The sequence below is a fragment of the Bos indicus genome, chromosome 6, assembly GCF_029378745.1.
Source record: "Bos indicus isolate NIAB-ARS_2022 breed Sahiwal x Tharparkar chromosome 6, NIAB-ARS_B.indTharparkar_mat_pri_1.0, whole genome shotgun sequence".
NCBI classification, from domain to species: domain Eukaryota; kingdom Metazoa; phylum Chordata; class Mammalia; order Artiodactyla; family Bovidae; genus Bos; species Bos indicus.
The window spans coordinates 96,875,097-96,892,813 of record NC_091765.1 but is presented as its reverse complement, the minus strand read 5'-3'; the positions used below and the strand labels follow the sequence as shown (position 1 = coordinate 96,892,813).

General features: G+C 40.6%; 1 protein-coding gene across 2 annotated transcripts in view; it reads left to right on the top strand.

The window, feature by feature from the left end:
* Positions 1–17,193, top strand: part of RASGEF1B (RasGEF domain family member 1B) — a 652,436-nt gene extending 635,243 nt beyond the window's left edge. For both annotated transcript variants that reach the window (XM_070791655.1, XM_019962999.2), the window contains 9 exons: positions 207–281; positions 2,120–2,215; positions 2,327–2,429; positions 3,866–3,945; positions 4,090–4,185; positions 10,758–10,853; positions 11,212–11,335; positions 13,142–13,214; positions 15,784–17,193. In XM_070791655.1, the coding sequence (XP_070647756.1) occupies positions 207–281; positions 2,120–2,215; positions 2,327–2,429; positions 3,866–3,945; positions 4,090–4,185; positions 10,758–10,853; positions 11,212–11,335; positions 13,142–13,214; positions 15,784–15,808 (768 nt within the window). In that variant the 3' untranslated portion in view covers positions 15,809–17,193. The remainder of the gene's footprint in view (positions 1–206; positions 282–2,119; positions 2,216–2,326; positions 2,430–3,865; positions 3,946–4,089; positions 4,186–10,757; positions 10,854–11,211; positions 11,336–13,141; positions 13,215–15,783) is intronic.
* The last annotated feature ends 524 nt before the right edge of the window (positions 17,194–17,717 follow it).

Here is a 17,717-nt window from a genome sequence, read left to right as displayed (position 1 = left end):
ACATTGACCCAAGCAGAAAACTGTCTCTGCTCAGATCTTAAAGATGATGACGGTTTTGAAGGTTAAAGGCTCATTTTACAAGTTGCCTGTTAAAAATGAGGATAGTGGCAGAAATTAATAGACAGAATGGAAAGACCATTCCTTCTCCTTTTCTTCAATACCGCTGAAGCTTGTGTTTCTTCAATAGTGTTGGGTTTGTGTTTCAGGAGAGGCTCAATTACATTGGCCCAGAAGAATTTGTACAAGCCTTTGTGCAGAAGGACCCTTTGGACAATGACAAGGTAATGGGTCTACCCAGAGGTTAGCCCTGAAGTTGGAAATGGAATTCTTTAGTCCATGATAGTGGGTATGAGAGACAGAAATTGGAACAATTTTGTTTTAGGTTTTAAAGATCAGGAAGTTGTTTTTTTTAAATTCATGGTATTGCGATATTTGTTTTATTGTGGTAGTCTGGAGCCAAACCCACAATATCTCTGAGGTATGCCTGCACTTTGTGCACGAGGCTTTTTTTTTTTGATCATCCTACACACCGTGTGGAATCTTAGTTCCTCAACCAGGGATCGAACCCGTGCCCCCTCCAGTGGAAGCACGGAGTCTTAATCTTAACTACTAGATCACCAGGAAACTCCCTCAGAAAGATTTTTTTTTTTTCAGCCATGTCTGATTCATTGCATTTTTATTCTTGAGTGTGGTCTCCAAGTGCCATAACAGTATTCTTACCCTATCACCAACTTTTGTCCTCTCTCTCTCTCTCCTTATTGGGAAATTTAATAAGCAAGTAGAGCAGGCATTTGTAATGATGAAGGTAGGAGAGAAAGGATAATGGTTTTAGCAGATTAAGTCAGAAAGAAAATACAAGAGGATGCTCTGTTCATGATTCAACAGTAGCAGGGGCGGTAAAGACAGGATGCATGTCCAGTGTGCTAAGGACAGGTCTTTACTGCTCTGCCTCTTGTTTTAAGGTGCATCCCTCATGGCACGTTTGTTGCCTGAGTGCAGCCCATATGGTCAGCAATTGATGGTAGACATGGCTGTAAAGCTGGTGTACACACACATAAGAAACTTTTCCTCGCGTTACCTCCAGGAGTATTAGGCAAAGACTGTATCACCCACTAATGAAAGCTCCTCTTTCAGAGTAGGGGCAGCAGCTGTTTTCCGGCCTTAGAATAGTTTCGCTCAGTACAGGAAGTGAAGATCAGGTTTTGCAATAGAGGCTAGTGGACTTTTTTGTTTGCCTCATTTGGAAGGAAGGAAAGAGGGGTGTAATTAACCTGTTTAAGCTTGGCCTTGAACTCTGAGATGAGCTTAACTTCTTTTTGCTTTTGAACAATATGTCACCCACTCTCCAAAAACCGGGATAGTGTAAACTTCCGCTTTACCTACCTTGGAATATACTAGTTTCTTGCTACACAGTGTTCCAAAATTATCTCCTAGATTTAATCTTAAGAGAAAATTTTCTAGACCTCTATACTCTCAGCTCCTCCATGCTTTGTGAATAGCAGTAGGTAGTCACACCCCTATTAATTGGTCAAGATTGTTTTAGAATGCAGCCAATACATATGTATATATATATATATTTGGGAATGGTACTTCTGAGGACTGTTCTCACCCAGAGTAATTTAGTTTCCTGGGAGAGAAGGCACTGCCATGAATGCAGCAGAATAGGTTTCTAGATCTTCAGGTTTTCACAGGACTATACTAAGAGACTGATACTTCTGTATTGAGAGTTATGGGCTTCCCCGGTGGCACTAGCGGTAAAGAACCTGCCTGCCAATGCAGGAGATCTTAGACATGCATGTTCGATCCCTGGACCAGGAAGATCCCCTGGAGAAGGGCCTGGAAACCCCCTCCAGTATTCCTGCCTGGGAAATTCCATGGACAGTACAATCCATGAGTGTCACAAAGAGTCGGACAGGACTGAAGTGACATAGCAGACACACACGCGGGAGAGTCAAGACTATTAGGGGTTTGTTCTCTTTTTCCCCTCCCTACTGCCCCGCCATCCTCAAAAGTCTTCCTAATTCATAAACTGAGAATAAAGGCCTATATCTGACAAAAACAAGAGCCTCATACACCCTTTTATCCTCCAACTCATCTGCTCATTTTACTTTCTCAATAGAGTTGCTACAGTGAACGGAAGAAAACACGGAACTTAGAAGCCTACGTGGAATGGTTTAATCGCCTCAGCTACTTGGTTGCTACAGAAATCTGCATGGTGAGAAAATGAATTTTTCTCCCAGCCCTCTATCTTACTTTTTCATACTTCCTTTATATTTGTTGGGCCTACATGTTGGACAACTGCTCTCTTTCTTCTCATTCTGTACAGCCTGTAAAGAAGAAGCATCGAGCAAGGATGATTGAGTATTTCATTGACGTGGCTCGGGAGTGTTTTAACATTGGCAACTTCAATTCCTTGATGGCAATAATCTGTGAGTGTTTTCTGAGAGATATGTTTCCTTTGTTTGTATAGGTTCTGTGAAATGGACCCACTAAGAATTAGCAAATAGTACAGTTTTGTTCATGAAAACTGTACTTATTAATCCAGACTTGTTTCAGAATGATCAGAAAGCTTTAAATATACAAACTGATACAAATATGTTTAATCTTTTATAAGTATATAAGAATTCATGGAATACGTTTAGTTAATCTTCATCTGAATATTTAAAAGATATTTGCCTAAATTAAGGATTTTAGAAAGTGTTTGAGAAGCTTGTGTATCAAGCATTATAGAAACATGATCTGAGAGTAAATCAAATGATTCCACTGGTAAGACAAGAGGTTGGCCTGAGAAACTGGAACATTTTCTAACTACCCGTGTTCCTAGTACTTGTCATCTGCTGACCTCATTAGCCTCATAAGGATTTTTAATGCCAGCGACTATTCATTCAATAAACATAGGGCATGGGGGTAACACTGTATCTTCTTTTTTTTTCCAGTTTATACCTGTTTTCTTGCTATGATTATTGATAATGACTGTTTCATTTAAAAATATCCTGATTTATATGATAAACGATATGGCTATCTTACACATTATAAGTACTCAGTAAATATATGAATATTTACCTGGCTGTTTAGAATCAGGGTCAGTTTGAAGCCAGAGAATCTACTGAATTTAATTTAATAATTTTAATTTTAATAACCCCCCTCATGAATCCCTTTTTCCCTTAAAAAATCTTTTTTCCCCCTCCTCTCCCCCATAAAAATAACTGGTGAATCTTCAGCTTATTGTCTGGCTTACTGCACAAAAATAGTGAACAGAAAAGTCATCTAAATCAGGGACTTCAACGGCCCACAGTCTAGGTAACAGAAGATTACCTAATTTCCCTCTTGTACTATTAAGAAAATGTCAGGGCAATTTATGTCACAGGAGAAAGTATTTGTAATACATCTAGCTGAACACTTGTATTCAAACTCTGTAAACGACCCTACAGAGCAACATGATGTAGACAAATAACCCAGTGAAAACAAAGGCAAAATACATGAGCAGTTGATAAAAGAAGATACGCTGATGGCCAGACAGTATATGAAAAGAAGCTCTACGTCATTAGTCATCAGAAAAATACAAATTAAAGTCAGAATCACAGTGAAATACATTTCACACACTGGAGTAACTGAAATTAACAAGACTGGTTGAACCAAATATTGTGAGGATTATGGGCCAAGTAGAATTCTCAGACCTGGGTGGGGTTGTGAAATGGGACAGCTACTTTGGAAAGTCGTTTGGCAAGTTTTTGTTTTTTTTTTTCAAATAAAGCTAACTTCCTTTTACTTAGTAATGAACACTTTTTCAGAATGTACCTTACAATGACTTCTCTGATTTCTCCGTTTCCACTTTCTTTTTCTCGCCTTCCATTGTAATCGGAAGCTGGCATGAACATGAGCCCCGTCTCTCGACTGAAAAAAACTTGGGCCAAAGTGAAGACTGCCAAGTTCGATGTTCTTGAGGTATGTGAAGCGGATCTCTTGCTGTTAAGTAACATTTTGGCCCGGAATTATTTGGACTTTTTGAATCCAGCATTTAAAGTATGATCTCATAAACTTTCTGCAGGTGAGAAGTGTGTAGTTCATATTCTCCTCTCCTCTCTACAGCATCAAATGGACCCTTCGAGCAATTTCTATAATTATCGAACAGCTCTTCGTGGGGCAGCACAAAGGTCTTTAACTGCTCATAGCAGCAGAGAGAAGGTATGTGTTTAAACAAGTCTTATTCGTGGTACAGTTGCCACGTGTTGCACTGAAATGCAGTGTGTGTGTGTGCGTGCTAAGTCGTTTCAGTTGTGTCTGACTCTTTGTGAACTTACGGACTGTAGTCCACCACACTCCTCTGTCCATGGGGATTCTCCAGGCAAGAATATTGGAGTGGGTTGCCATCCCCTCCGCCAGGGGATCTTTTCCACCCAGAGACTGAAGCCGTGTCTCTTGCAGCTCCTGCCTTATAGGCAGATTCTTTACCATTGAGCTTCCGGAGAAGCCCTGAAATGCACTGTACTCAGCTGCTTTTACCTGTTTAGATCTAAGAAAGAAAGTTCATATGCTGTAGACATGTTTCTCACTTGCCACATAGGGAGGGGGGATGCTAAAGAAGGAGGAGGAAAGGGGAAGGTAACTTGGTAGCAAGCTTTGCAAACGTTATTATTGCATTATTTAAGTGATTATTTTGTAATGTGTCATGGTTGTGTTTCAAGCAATAAATTAAGTCCTACGTTAAGATGACTAATGGCATTAGAGAGTAATTTGATTTAATGGAATACAGACATTTAAGCTCTGTACAAGGTAGCTGACATAATGTAATCTTCTAAAGAATTAGCTTACCTCCCATGGTTAAGTCATTTATTTTCAGAAAGTAGGTTAGTTGCTGTAGCATTAGGCCTGCTGTTACTAATTGGGTATGTGGGTGGCAGGAAAAGTGCCAGGATGAGGTCTGAGAAATGAATGGTCTGCACGCTACCTGCCCTATCCTTAAACATTTCACACCGTCCTGGATCAGCCGTGCTCCTGACTTGGAAGGGCCTTTACCCACATTTCATACATGGGAAGCAGAAGTCATTTTGACATTAGGAAATCATGTTATTTGAGAAGTAAATACTTGGTTACAGTAAATGGGCTGATGAAGGTTGCTTGGTGAAAACAATTTTCTGCTTAGGTTCTACCCCATCTTTTAACTTGAACTATATGCTCCAACAAATCAAAGAAAATGAGGATACAAGATTTTAGGCCCTCTTGGTCACTCACCCTCAAAAGCTTCAGCCTCCGTGATCTAAAATGAAAACAAATGCAAAAAGAAACCCCATCTTTTAAGCATGCTAAACTGCTTCTCATCAAAATCGAAAATATTGGTTCTGATCATGTTTGAGAGCTATTGTAAATACATTAATTTTTTAAATAAAGAAGCAAGGTCGGAGTGGGGATGAAGCAGAGATGACTATCTCAATTTAGCCCAAGGGAGTATATAAGCTTTTATTTTTATTATTTTAATGTTTTATTTATTTGGCTGCTCCGGATGTCAGTTATGGCATGTGGTATCTAGTTCCCTGACCAAGGATCAAACCCAGGTCCCCTGCATTGGGAGTCTGGAGTCTCAACCACTGGACCACCAGAGAAGTCCCTATATGAGCTTTTGTTTGTTTGTTTGTTTGTTTTTAATTTTATTTTATTTTTAAACTTTACATAATTGTATTAGTTTTGCCAAATATCAAAATGAATCCGCCACAGGTATACACGTGCTCCCCATCCTGAACCCTCCTCCCTCCTCCCTCCCCACACCATCCCTCTGGGTCAGTACTACTTTTCCACATCTCAGTACTTCCATGACTAGATTGAAAAAAATCTAATCAGAAGCTTTTTATGCTTCAGAAAATGAGCAGACTTGTGGGAGGATACCAGCACCGAGAATGTGCAAGGCTTTCTCTGCAGAACCTTTGTGAGCTACAGGGGTCTCTGTCCAAGGGAGGAAGCAGCTGTAGAGTCATCTCTGTCAATCAGGAACTGCGTGCATGTATGCATGCCTACTCGGTCACTCGGTCGTGTCCGACTCACTGCGACCCCATGGACTATATAGCCCACCAGGCTCCGCTGTCCATGGGATTTTTCAGGCAGGAATACTGGAGTGGGTTGTCAGTTCCTCCTCCAGGGGTTCTTCCCAACCCAGGGATTGAACCCGAGTCTCCTGTGTCTCCTGCATTGGAGGGTATATTCTTTACCACTAAGTCTGAAGCTGCAGCACTGGCCAACCCCCCCAACCAAGATCTCAGTGAATGTTGTACTTGTGGGGCTCTGATAGCTTTTTCCAGAAAAACAGTATTTACCCTTTCTGTCATTGAATAAATTGTCGACTTTAATTTCATTTTTTTCTTAAACCAGTTCTGTCTGAGCATATGGATTGTATTCTGCAGTTCATAAAACAAATGGTATCACCACCAATTTTTTAAAAATATGACATTTCTAGTTCACAGTTGTCCTCCAAGTCTATGAATGAAAGCATTTGGGGGGATAAGAGCCATCTTTGATTCAAGAGAATTGGAATATTTTTTTCTTTTTTTGAAGTGAGGGTAAACTCTTTACCTCTGAGTTATTGCCTATTTTAAAGTCTTCCTGGAAACATGACGAGAGTAATACAATCTTTGATATTCTTTGAATTATGTTTATGTGGCCGATGTGGTTTCTCTCTAGGAACCACATCATAGAACAGATTAAATCTGTCTGTCACATAGGGGCCGTTAAATGATCCTTAAATAGCTGGTTTTCCTCTGAGTCCTTGTGTCTCCTGGTTTTTCACCACTCCTCATGTGAGTGTATGGTTTTAAATACTTTTACCATCCCATTTCTGATCGTGGGAACTTATTCCTCCTCATCACCATTCATGTCTAGGTGTGGAACTGATAACTCCTTTAAGGTGTAGCTGCCAAGTTTGTGAATTTAGAATATTGTGAAAGGGAATTAGGAAACATTACTACTTGAGAAGTTTTCCCACGAAAGCCTTCATTGAAAGACTTCTCAGAAACCAAACTTTTGTTCCTGTTAGTAGCCTATATGTCCACCTTAGCTCTGGAAATCCAGAGTCCTTGTAGTCTCCTGATTTTTACTGTGGTGGATTTGGTAGGGGCTGCTGATCTGAAGGGAACCATTCATGAGGAAATGAGAAGGTGAAGGAGCTTGTGAGTCCGCTCTGTCTAGCATATGGGCATCAGGAACAGAGCAGGAATAATAAGGGAGATTATTTCTCTTGCTGCATCTTGGAAAAGTAGTTCTGACAATCAATGGTGGATCAGTCCAGCAATTCCACTTTTGGGAATCCAAGCATATCAAAAACACCATTTAATTCAGAAAGATATATGTACCTCATGTTCATTGCAGCATTTTTTACAAAGCCAAGATATGAAAACAGTCTTATCCACTGATGGATGAAGAAATTGTAATTTATGTATACATACATATATACACACACATACATATATATAAAATATATACATACAAATATATATGTATTGCAATCTATTCATTATATACATAATGGAATATTATTCAGCTATTAAAATGAATGAGGTTTTACCATTTGTGGTAACATGGGTAAAACTGGAAGACATAAAGTGAAATAAATCAGATTGAGAAAGACAAGTACTGTATGATCTCTCTTATATGTGAGATCTAAATGTATATATATGTGTGTATATATATATTTATTTTTTTTTTCATTTTAAGACAAGCTTATTGATAGAGAGAACAGATTGATGGTTGTCAGAGACATGAGGTAGGGAATGGGGGAAATAAGTGAATTGTTCTTCTTTTTTTTCTGGTTCAAGTAAATTTTATTTTTTAAAAAAGACTGGATTGTATGGCACACACCATGAATGCAAAACTCACATATGTTATAGCCTCTGCCACCTAGCTAGAGGCATGTGACAAGAACTTCTGAAGAGTTTAAATATCCTTGTAAGACAGTGAGTGATCAGTACCATATGTAGGTCCACCTTAATGATAATTCAGTCCTCATTTTCCTGATGATGATCCATCAGCAGTATTTGTCCCCTTGTATGGGGCCCGTGGGTTTGGGGGGGGATGCTTAATTGAGGTCAGTTTTGTATTATTTAATCCTTGCCACAACTCAGTGAGGCACTGTTTCCATTTTAAAGTGAAGAAACTAGGCTTTCTTAGTATGTTAGCCTTATACCTGGGGTTGGCAAACTTTTTCTCTTAGCGACCAGATCATAAATATTTTAGGCTTTGTAAATTGCACAGTTTCTGTTGCAACTACTGAGCTCAGACAGAGTGGCACAAAAGCTGATGTAGGTGATGTGCAGGTGAGTGGATGAATGTGACTGTTTCACACGAAAGCTGTCTGGACACTGGAATTTTAACTTCATGCTCATGAAATATTATTCTTTTGCTCTTTCCCCAGCCATTTAAAAATGTAAACTGCGTGACCTCTAGGCCATTCCAAAACAGGTGATGAGATGGGCTGGCCTGTGGGCCACAGTTGGCAGACTCATGGTTTATATGGCCAGTCGAGTGTGGAGCCAGATTTGAAACTGAGAGGCTGCCTCTCAGTTCAGGCATTTGAATCTGGCAGAGGCAAAGCCCAACACCTTGCAGGCACAGGTGGTCTTGCAAAGAAGTGAGGTGCAGATGTGCTTTTATCTTTGTGGTGATGGCTGTTTAGTTCTAAAATAATAGAAAAAATAGCCAGTAAAATTATGAGAAGGTTATGAAGGGACCTTTACGAATTCAGTTTAGAGACTTCCAGACAATAGCAAATAATTCAGGGCTTCCCTGCTGGTCTAGTGGTTAAGAATCCGCCTTGCAGTGCAAGGGATGCCGGTTTGATCCCTGGCTCAGAATGATCCCACATGCCTCAGGTCCAGCTGAGCCCATGAGCTACAACTGCTGAAGCCTGCTCACCTAGAGTCCATGATCCGCAACAAGAGAAGCCACTACCATGAGAAGCCCGCACAGCACAGCTAGAGAGTAGCCCCTACTCACTGCATCTAGAGAAAACCCATGCAGCCACAAAGACCGAGTGCAGCAAAAAGAGTAAAATAAAGAAGTAAATTAAAAAAAAAATTTTTAAGTACATTCAAAAGTGCTGTCAAAAAATCAGCAAAACAAAAAAATAATCAAAGCCTATCTTTTTTAAATGACTTTAGGGGAAAATCTGAATTTCTCTCTAGAAGTGAAAATGTATGCTAATATTTTTGTGTATAAGCCAAAACATATGTTTTCCAGACCTCCCCTTCATCTAGGATAGATGTACCACATGAGTCATAAGCTTGGGAAAACTTCAAAAACCTGCTCTTGGGTAAACAGCATAGGCCCACCCACGGGTGTTTGCAGCATCGTTTGCACTGTCGCAAATTTAGAATCTTCAAAAGCATGTTAGCATTTGAGAGAAAGTAGAAGTTACAAAGGGGAAGAACAGAGAGTCTTATTCTTTGTTCCTTCTGGATTTAGCAGGAATTAGGATACTGTCTCAGAGATTATGATTTTAGGTTAATTCGTTAAATACCACTCTAGCACACCAAAGATGTAAGGCAGGAAAGGCTTACTAAAGAAGGCTCGTTGTTTTTTAAACAACTATTAACTTGCACATGCATATCCCCCCTCACCTGGGCTTCCCCTCACAACTGTTGTGCAAGGTATTATACTGCTTTGGTGCTTTCCCAAGACAGCAGGTATTTACTTGTTCTGACATACAAGGCCAGATTTGCTCAATAGGAAGTTTGTAGCAACTATTACTGAAAACTCCCAGTTCTCATGTTATCTTAAGCGGTGTGTACAAGAGAAGGGGCTTCCCAGGTGGCTCAGTGTTAAAGAGTCACCTGTCAACGCAGGTGACTCAGGAGATGCAGGTTCAATCCCTGCTTCGGGAAGATCCCCTGAAGAAGGAAATGGCAACCCACTCCAGTATTCTTGCCTGGAAAATTCCATGGACAGAAGAGCCTGGCAGGTTACAGTCCATGAGACTGCAAAGAGTCAGACACGACTGAATAACTGAGCATATATACAGTTCTTCAAGGGAAAAGAAAATGTTCCTCTAAAAAGAAACATCATCTAAAATGTAGATGTGTAAATGATAGAAAAAGTACAGACCCTCACAGACAGATGGGTCACATATTTTAAAATCTTAGTACCTGTGGGACTTCCCTGGGTCCAGTGGCTGACACTCTGTGCTTCCAATGTAAGGGGCCCAGGTTCAAGCCCTGGTCAGGGAACTAGACCCCATAGGCTGCAACTCAAAGATTCTGAATGCTGCAGCTAAGACCCAGCACAGCCAAATAAATAAACATTAAAAAAAAATCTTTGTACCTGCGGTGGCAGGTATTAACTGAATGAAAAGTAAGAGTCCTTTAGATCTTGTCCCTTTGATTATAACGAGAACTTTCAGATTTTACTCTGTGCTATTATGTTGAGAAAAATAAGGAAAACAACCTGAATCCATCCATCTCCCATTGCCACTCATCTTTGCTTTGTTTTGGTTATTAACAGCATTCGCATGTTCAGAAAAATTATGTAAAGAAGGAAATGGCTGTCATGGGAGGTCAGCAAAACACTGCACCCATCCTAATCAATGGCAGCCTACTATGGGAAATGGTGAGGGATGGGGAGGCCTGGCGTGCTGCAGTCCATGGGGCTGCAAAGAGTTGGACATGACTGAGCAACTGAACAGCAACTATGTAATCCCTTCATTAATGTCTTGTATTGTTTGATGAGAGACTAAATGTTTATTTGCCCAAAACAAACCAGAATCTTTTTGTTTTCTCTAGATTGTGATACCATTCTTCAGTCTGTTAATCAAAGATATTTATTTCCTCAATGAGGGCTGTGCCAACCGCCTTCCCAACGGCCATGTCAACTTTGAGGTAAGGGTAGGTTGCAAAAATCTGAGCACAGAGGACCAGCCTCTCCACCAAGTGCAGAGAGGCCAGGCCATCTGAGCTTGATTCTGAAGTTCTCAAACCAAGTTTTCTCTTTCCTTGCTAATCTGTGAGAAGATAACAGTGCTGAGTAGAATAAATTAGCTACACCATTATTATTCTTATCCAGAGATATTTGAGTAACTTTTCACCACTACCTAAAAATACCAATAGCTGATTTTTCTTAAATTAAGAAAATGATGTAGTTAAGAAGATTAGAAGCCAGAAGAGAACATTAAATCATCCAAGCTCATGATTTTTGACAACTGCCTTTCAATTCAACTTTCATTTGATTCTTTTGTAGAAATTTTGGGAACTGGCCAAACAAGTGAGTGAATTCATGACGTGGAAACAAGTGGAGTGCCCATTTGAGAGGGACCGGAAGATCTTACAGCATCTGCTCACAGTACCAGTCTTCAGTGAAGATGGTGGGTAGCCTATTAAGCTGTGACTGCTACCAGGATCTGTAGAAACTACAATCAGGAAATCAGTGTATTAAATGCTTGGTGTCTGGTTCCTTATGTAGTATGAAGACTGTGTTCTGACCTGTTCCATCTTGAGTTTTCTGTTGCACAAAAAACTGTGTGATTTATCCCTAAAATATTTGAGTCAGGCACTCAGTCACTCTTCAGCCACAAATAGTACATTTCTGTGTTTAAACAAAATTTTTATAATATTAGATCTGCAGAGCTTTGGGGCACAAATGGAAAGTTACTGAGGGATTTTTTTCCCCTTGTTCAGGCTTGCTTTAATGGAGAAAAAAGGTGTTTCATGACATGTTGATATTCAAGATAAACTTTAAAAACAAAGCAGTTGCTACCCGCTGCTATTTGTAAAAAATAAACCATGGAAAGTCTTAACCTGTTAAAACATTAGGGACTTTGAGACAGAAACAGTGATTGTGTACCAGAAAAACTGACTGGATATTTAAAGTTTGTAAAGACTTGGGGATTGATTATATTACTCTATTATAGCCTAATATTATACAAATCAATTGCACTATTAACTATTTTTCATGGTAGATTGATAGTGTTTATGATAATGACTAAAGAACATTTTGAATTAATAAGATCTATTCCAGAGAGGGCTTGATTGTTACTAACCTCTGAAGGCAAGATTAATACCAAGCTTTTAAAGCTTTGGAAATCTTTTTGACTTAAAATTAAAGTGAAAACATTAGAAGAGTGAAAAATTGACCTAAAAACCCTAACTTTTTACCTGCTAAAAGGTCTTTTTAAAAGCTAACAGGGGTCCGGGAGTCTTTTTAAAAGCCCTGGTGGTCCAGTGGCTAAGACTCTGCACTCCCAGTACAGAGGGCCTGGGTGTGATCCCAGATCAGGGAACTGGATCGCATGTGCCACAGTGAAGATTGAAGAGCCCATGTGCCACAGCTAAGACCCGGCATAGCCAAATAAATAAATCAATCCAGCAGAAAAGGCTCCCCATCCCAGTCCTCCTTTTTGTAAAGAGTATAAATGTGAGCGTATATTCCAGTCCTGTGGCTTGCCTTTATAAGCTTTCTTTTTTTTTTGCCTCAAAAATTGTCTTAGTTATGGGCTTCCCTGGCAGCTTAGTGGTAAAGAATCTGCCTGCCAATGCAGGAGATACAGAGTTCAGTCCCTGGTCTGGGAAGATCCCACATGCTGTGGAGCAGCTAAGCCCACACTCCACAACTATTGAGCCTGTGCTCTAGAGCCCAGGAACCGCAACTCCCGAGCCCACGTGCTGCAGCTGCTGAAGCCTGAGCATCCTGGAGCTCGTGCTCTGCAACAAGAGAAGCCACCACAGTGAAAAGCCCTCTCACTGAAACAGAGAGTTGCCCCCGCTTGCTGCAGCTAGGGAAAAAGCCCCCCCAGGCCAGCCAAAAATAAATTTAAAAAAATATATAGATATATAAATAAGCTTTTAAAAAAATAGAACCTGGGAGATATGCTGTGGGCATGTCAGACTTTGCATGTCTTTCACAAGTATCCCTTTAACAAATAATAATAATAAATTGTCTTACTTAACCAACTGCTTTTTTGGTCTAGAGGCCCCTGGTGTTTTGTTGAGAGGGTCCAGCAGGGGCAAGTAGTGTTCTGTGTTTCTAAAGCTTCCCAACTGTAATTCAGTGTTTTAAAGAGTGTGCTTAGCTGTAGGGTTTGGCTGAGGTTGAATGGGGGATGAATGGAGGTGGGTAATGTATCAGAAGAAGACTTCCGCATTCATGCATTATTCCTTTTGGTTGATTGTAGCTCTCTACTTGGCATCCTATGAAAGTGAAGGACCTGAAAATCATATAGAGAAAGACAGATGGAAGTCCTTAAGGTGAGTCTCATTGCTTCTCATTGCTGTACAAATCTAAACATGTTGGCCTTAAGTGAAAAAAGCTACGTGCTTGCTGTAGGAAGTCCCTGCCTGCGTGTTGCAAGCCCTCTCTGTAGCTTATCTCTTGTTTACTAAATCTTTGTGGCTTAAAATCTTCATTGCCATCCTTCAGTTTTATTGCCTTTTTTTTTTTTTTTTTTTAATACTGGCAGATATACAGTGACTCTCTGCTGCTTTTTCTATCCCAGTATTTTATGGGATGAGGAACTGAAATTTCCCCATGGTGTGTTAAAAAGGCCTCTGACACATTTTCTTCATCTAAAAGATAAGAATTGTTCTAACACTAAAATTTTATTTGACCTGAGATAAAAAACACCAATTGGTTTAGTAAATCTGAGAGCGTCACTTATTGCCTAGATCTTGGTCCCCTCTTTGGTTTGAGAGAGAGTTAGGACTTGAAACATAATCCACAATCTTTTCAAATTTAAACATTTTGTTATTTTATTAGTATTTTTGAACAAAACTAGGATAGATAAGTTTGTCTTTTAACCACTTGAGATGCTTTAATGGGCGAAAGTAGCCCAGGATATAGAATTACTATAACCAAAATTGCTGTTTGTGTATTTTTACTGAGAGACTCTAGGAGTGTGTGCCTTTTGGTACCAGGTTGGCAGGCCCATTTTCTCTTCTTTCCAGAGTCATTTGGGAGCCTTCGTTAAACTCGATCAGGGCTAGGTTTTATGAACCAGGGTATCTAAGATATATTTGCTTTTGTGTGATTTTGTTTCAAAGGAAAATTTAGGCCTTCTTTGAACCTTTTATAGAGGAGAGATAAGGTACAGAGGCATTGGAATTTTATTATCGTTAGAACAAATCGTGGTAATAGGCAAAGGACTGGAGCTGTTTCTTCTTTACCCTTCTGCTCTGTGAGCCTTAGGGTGAGCACTAGCTCCTCCCTCATGTCTGCCACAGCTCTGGACATGTTCTTGTGCTGCTGAGCAATGACACTGAGGGTAATGCAGGTGTTGGGCAAGGCAGAGCACCCCCAAGGAAGATAAAAAAGAAGTATGCGATGGTTCTTTGCAAAACCACACATGCTAAGTGGATTCTAAGGCTCATTAAAAGCAGAGACATCACTTTGCCAACAAAGGTCCATATAGTCAAAGCTCTGGTTTTTCCAGTAGTCATGTATGGATGTGAGAGCTGGACCATTAAGAAGGCTGAGTGCTGAAGAATTGATGCTTTTGAATTGTGGTTCTGGAGAAGACTCTTGAGAGTCCCTTGGACTGCAAGCAGATCCAACCAGTCCATCCTAAAGGAAACCAGTGCTGAATATTCATTGGAAGGACTGATGCTGAACCTGAAGCACCAGTACTTTGTCCACCTGATACGAAGAGCTGACTCATTGGAAAAGACCCTGATGCTGGGAAAGATTGAGGGCAGGGAGGAGAAGGGGATGACAGAGAATGAGGTAGTTGGATAGCATCACTCAAAAGACATGAGTTTGAGCAAACTCCAGGAGATAGGGAAGGATAGGGGAGCCTAACACACTGCAGGCCACGGGGTCTTAAAGGGTTGGACACTACTTAGCAGCTGAACAGCAACAACAGATTCTCAAATGATGTACCTACCTGAACTAGCAGTTCTCCCAGAAAATCTGAAAGACTTCAGTGCTTAATATTTTTCTGTCCTTTTTTAAAAATTTATTTAAAATTATTTTTTATTATAGTTGATTTACAATATTGCATTAGTTTCTGATGTATAGCAAAGCGATTCAATTTTATATATGTGTACACACACACACACACACATATATATATACACACATAATTTTTCAGATTTTTTATAGGTTATTACAAAATATTGAGTATAGGTCTTTGTTGTTTATTTTATATATAGTAGTGTGTATTTGTTGGCTTCCCTGTGACTTAGAGGTAAAGAATCTGCCTGCAATGCAGGAGATGTGAGTTCGATCCCTGGGTCAGGAAGATCCCCTGGAGAAGGAAATGGCAACCCACTCCAGTATTCTTGCCTGAGAAACCCCATGGACAGAGGAGCCTGATGGGCTATAGTCCAGAGGGTCACAGAGTCAGACATTACTGAGGCAACTTAGCACACACATATCTCAGTAAAGCTGGAAAACAGTCAGAAGTTAATTATTAATATAGAATTTCTATCTTGCCCTATATACTTGTATTACTTTAGAGATGTGGAGAAATTCCCAGCCTTGAGTATAGCAAATCCCAGAGGATTAGCGACTTAGCATGCAGGGACACTGTGTATATGTTACGCTAAAATCTCTATCCCTCCCCCCGCTTTCCCCTTTGGTAATCCTGCTTTGTTTTCTATGTCTGTGAGTCCGTTTCTGTTTTGTCCATCAGTTCGCTTGCGTCATTTTTTTAGGTTCCTCACACACGTAATATCACATGATATTCGTCTGACTTACTGTAAACTATTTAAAATCGAGCTTCAAATATGGGAAAGACAAAACTGGTGTTACGTGAGGATTCTCATCCTCCTTCAGATCATCTGCCGCCTCCCTTCTGATCGTGTCTTCTTCATTCCTCAGATCCAGCCTCCTGGGCAGAGTTTAACACACGGGCTGCTGATTGCTGCTGTTGCCGCCGCCGCCGCCGCTGCATCACGTAGATCATCGAGGGGCTGGCCTTTGTGTTCGGGAATCTTGTGCTACCAAAAAAATTATGAAGTCCCTGCAAGCACGCTCCCTCAAGAGCAGATGGGGACCTTGCTCCCTGCAGCTGACAGATTGCCTCAGATTCTATGAGACTGAAATGTTCACTGAGGACACTTGAGAAAGAATCCTCTAAGGGTCCCAGCTCTGCAATGATTCATCTCCTGGAATTTCCATGTGAATCACAGCTCTGCACCTGGATGGAGCTTTCTTTTGTGTGTGTATGTGTGTGTTTTTGTTTTTTTGTGTGTTTTTTAATTTGGTTCGACATTTGCTGCTAATGGGACTTGCCCAGCTGAGGGCTGGCTCTTAGGAAGCCCATGTTTCTTTGTTAACTTAAAAGAAAAAGGGAGAGAAGGGAGGGGAAGCAAGCCTTCCTTTTAGATCCCAAACTGCAGCTCAGTGGCATTGCCCCAGAGGGATCAGGCTGGCTGGAAGCCAGCCTCGGACTTAGCTTCCCTGAGCTCGGGCTGTGTTGTGAATTCCCCTCTTCCCTTTTCCTATAAGGTTTTGAGTTGGCTGCTGGTTAGCAAACTCCTTTTTACCCATATAAGTTATTTAATATAATAATGAAGCTCAACACTGTGGTAGGAAAATAGCCACTAGAAAAAAAAAGGCAGAGTTTGTCATTGGACTGTGTAACTTTCTAGAAGGACTGTCTGTTTTCTTTGCCCTCCTGAGCTGTTTACAACTGACCACTGTGTTCTACGGATGTATTTTTTAGTAGTCTTTTTTTGTTACTTAGTTTTCCATGATGTGTATTATTTTTTCCTCTTGTAAATTTGAATTATCTGACTGTAAGGGCCTTGGGGGGAAAAAAAACCCCATGGTCTAATTACAATTTAATTTTTTAACAGTCTGTTATTTTTCATTACCTTTTGGAATCTGTTGGCAACTGAACATGTGAACAGAAAACAAATTGGTAAAGTTACCCCCCGCTCCCTACCCACTAGAGCAGTGAACAAATGAAAAACATCTTGCTGTTAACTCAAGAGGTCAATCTAATTGTGAAATAGTTCACCTTGTTAAACATCTAAACAAATCCGTAGTTGCTCTGCAAACAGTCATTATATTTATTTACTCTAGGAGAATCTGTAGAGTAGTAAACTGTGCTAATGAAAAAAAACAAGACATCATGTTCAAAACAGAGATGTATTTGAAAACTTAATGACATGGTTTCAGAAAAACAGAGCATGTCTGTATACTGCACGCCATCTCAGCAGACCGAAAATGTCTCTAAGCTGTCCCTTTACAACCATCAATATATTTGACACTCTGCGGCCTGGAGTTGTGATGCCTTTCGTTTCTTTACTGGATGGAATTGATGGGGAGGTGGGGGCGGTGGGGGACTGGAGTCTCAGTCATTCGACTCAAGGGACTGGCTGGAAATGTGGCTTGTCCTTGGGGAAGTGGCCTTTAGAAGTATGTGTGTGGCTCCTGACTTCCTTGAACCCATTCTTGAAAACATGAAAGTGGTGGTTGCTCAGTTGTGTCCCACTTTTTGCGAACCCCATGGACTGTAGCCCAGCAGGCTCCTCGGCCCGTGGGATTCTCCAGGCAGAAATAGTGGAGTGGGTAGCCATTCCCTTCTCCAGGGGACCTTCCCCAGCCAGGGACTGAACCTGGGTCTCCTGCACGGAAGCTAGATTCCTTACCACTGAGCCATCTTTTAATAAGCATCACTTGCCAGATACGTCTGAATGTTTGGCATGGATCATCATCCCCACGCTTTTAGGTGTGGAAATAGGTGCATCAATAATGATGATGATTCGTTCAAGGCTATGTAGCTAATGAGAGACACAAAGACTTGA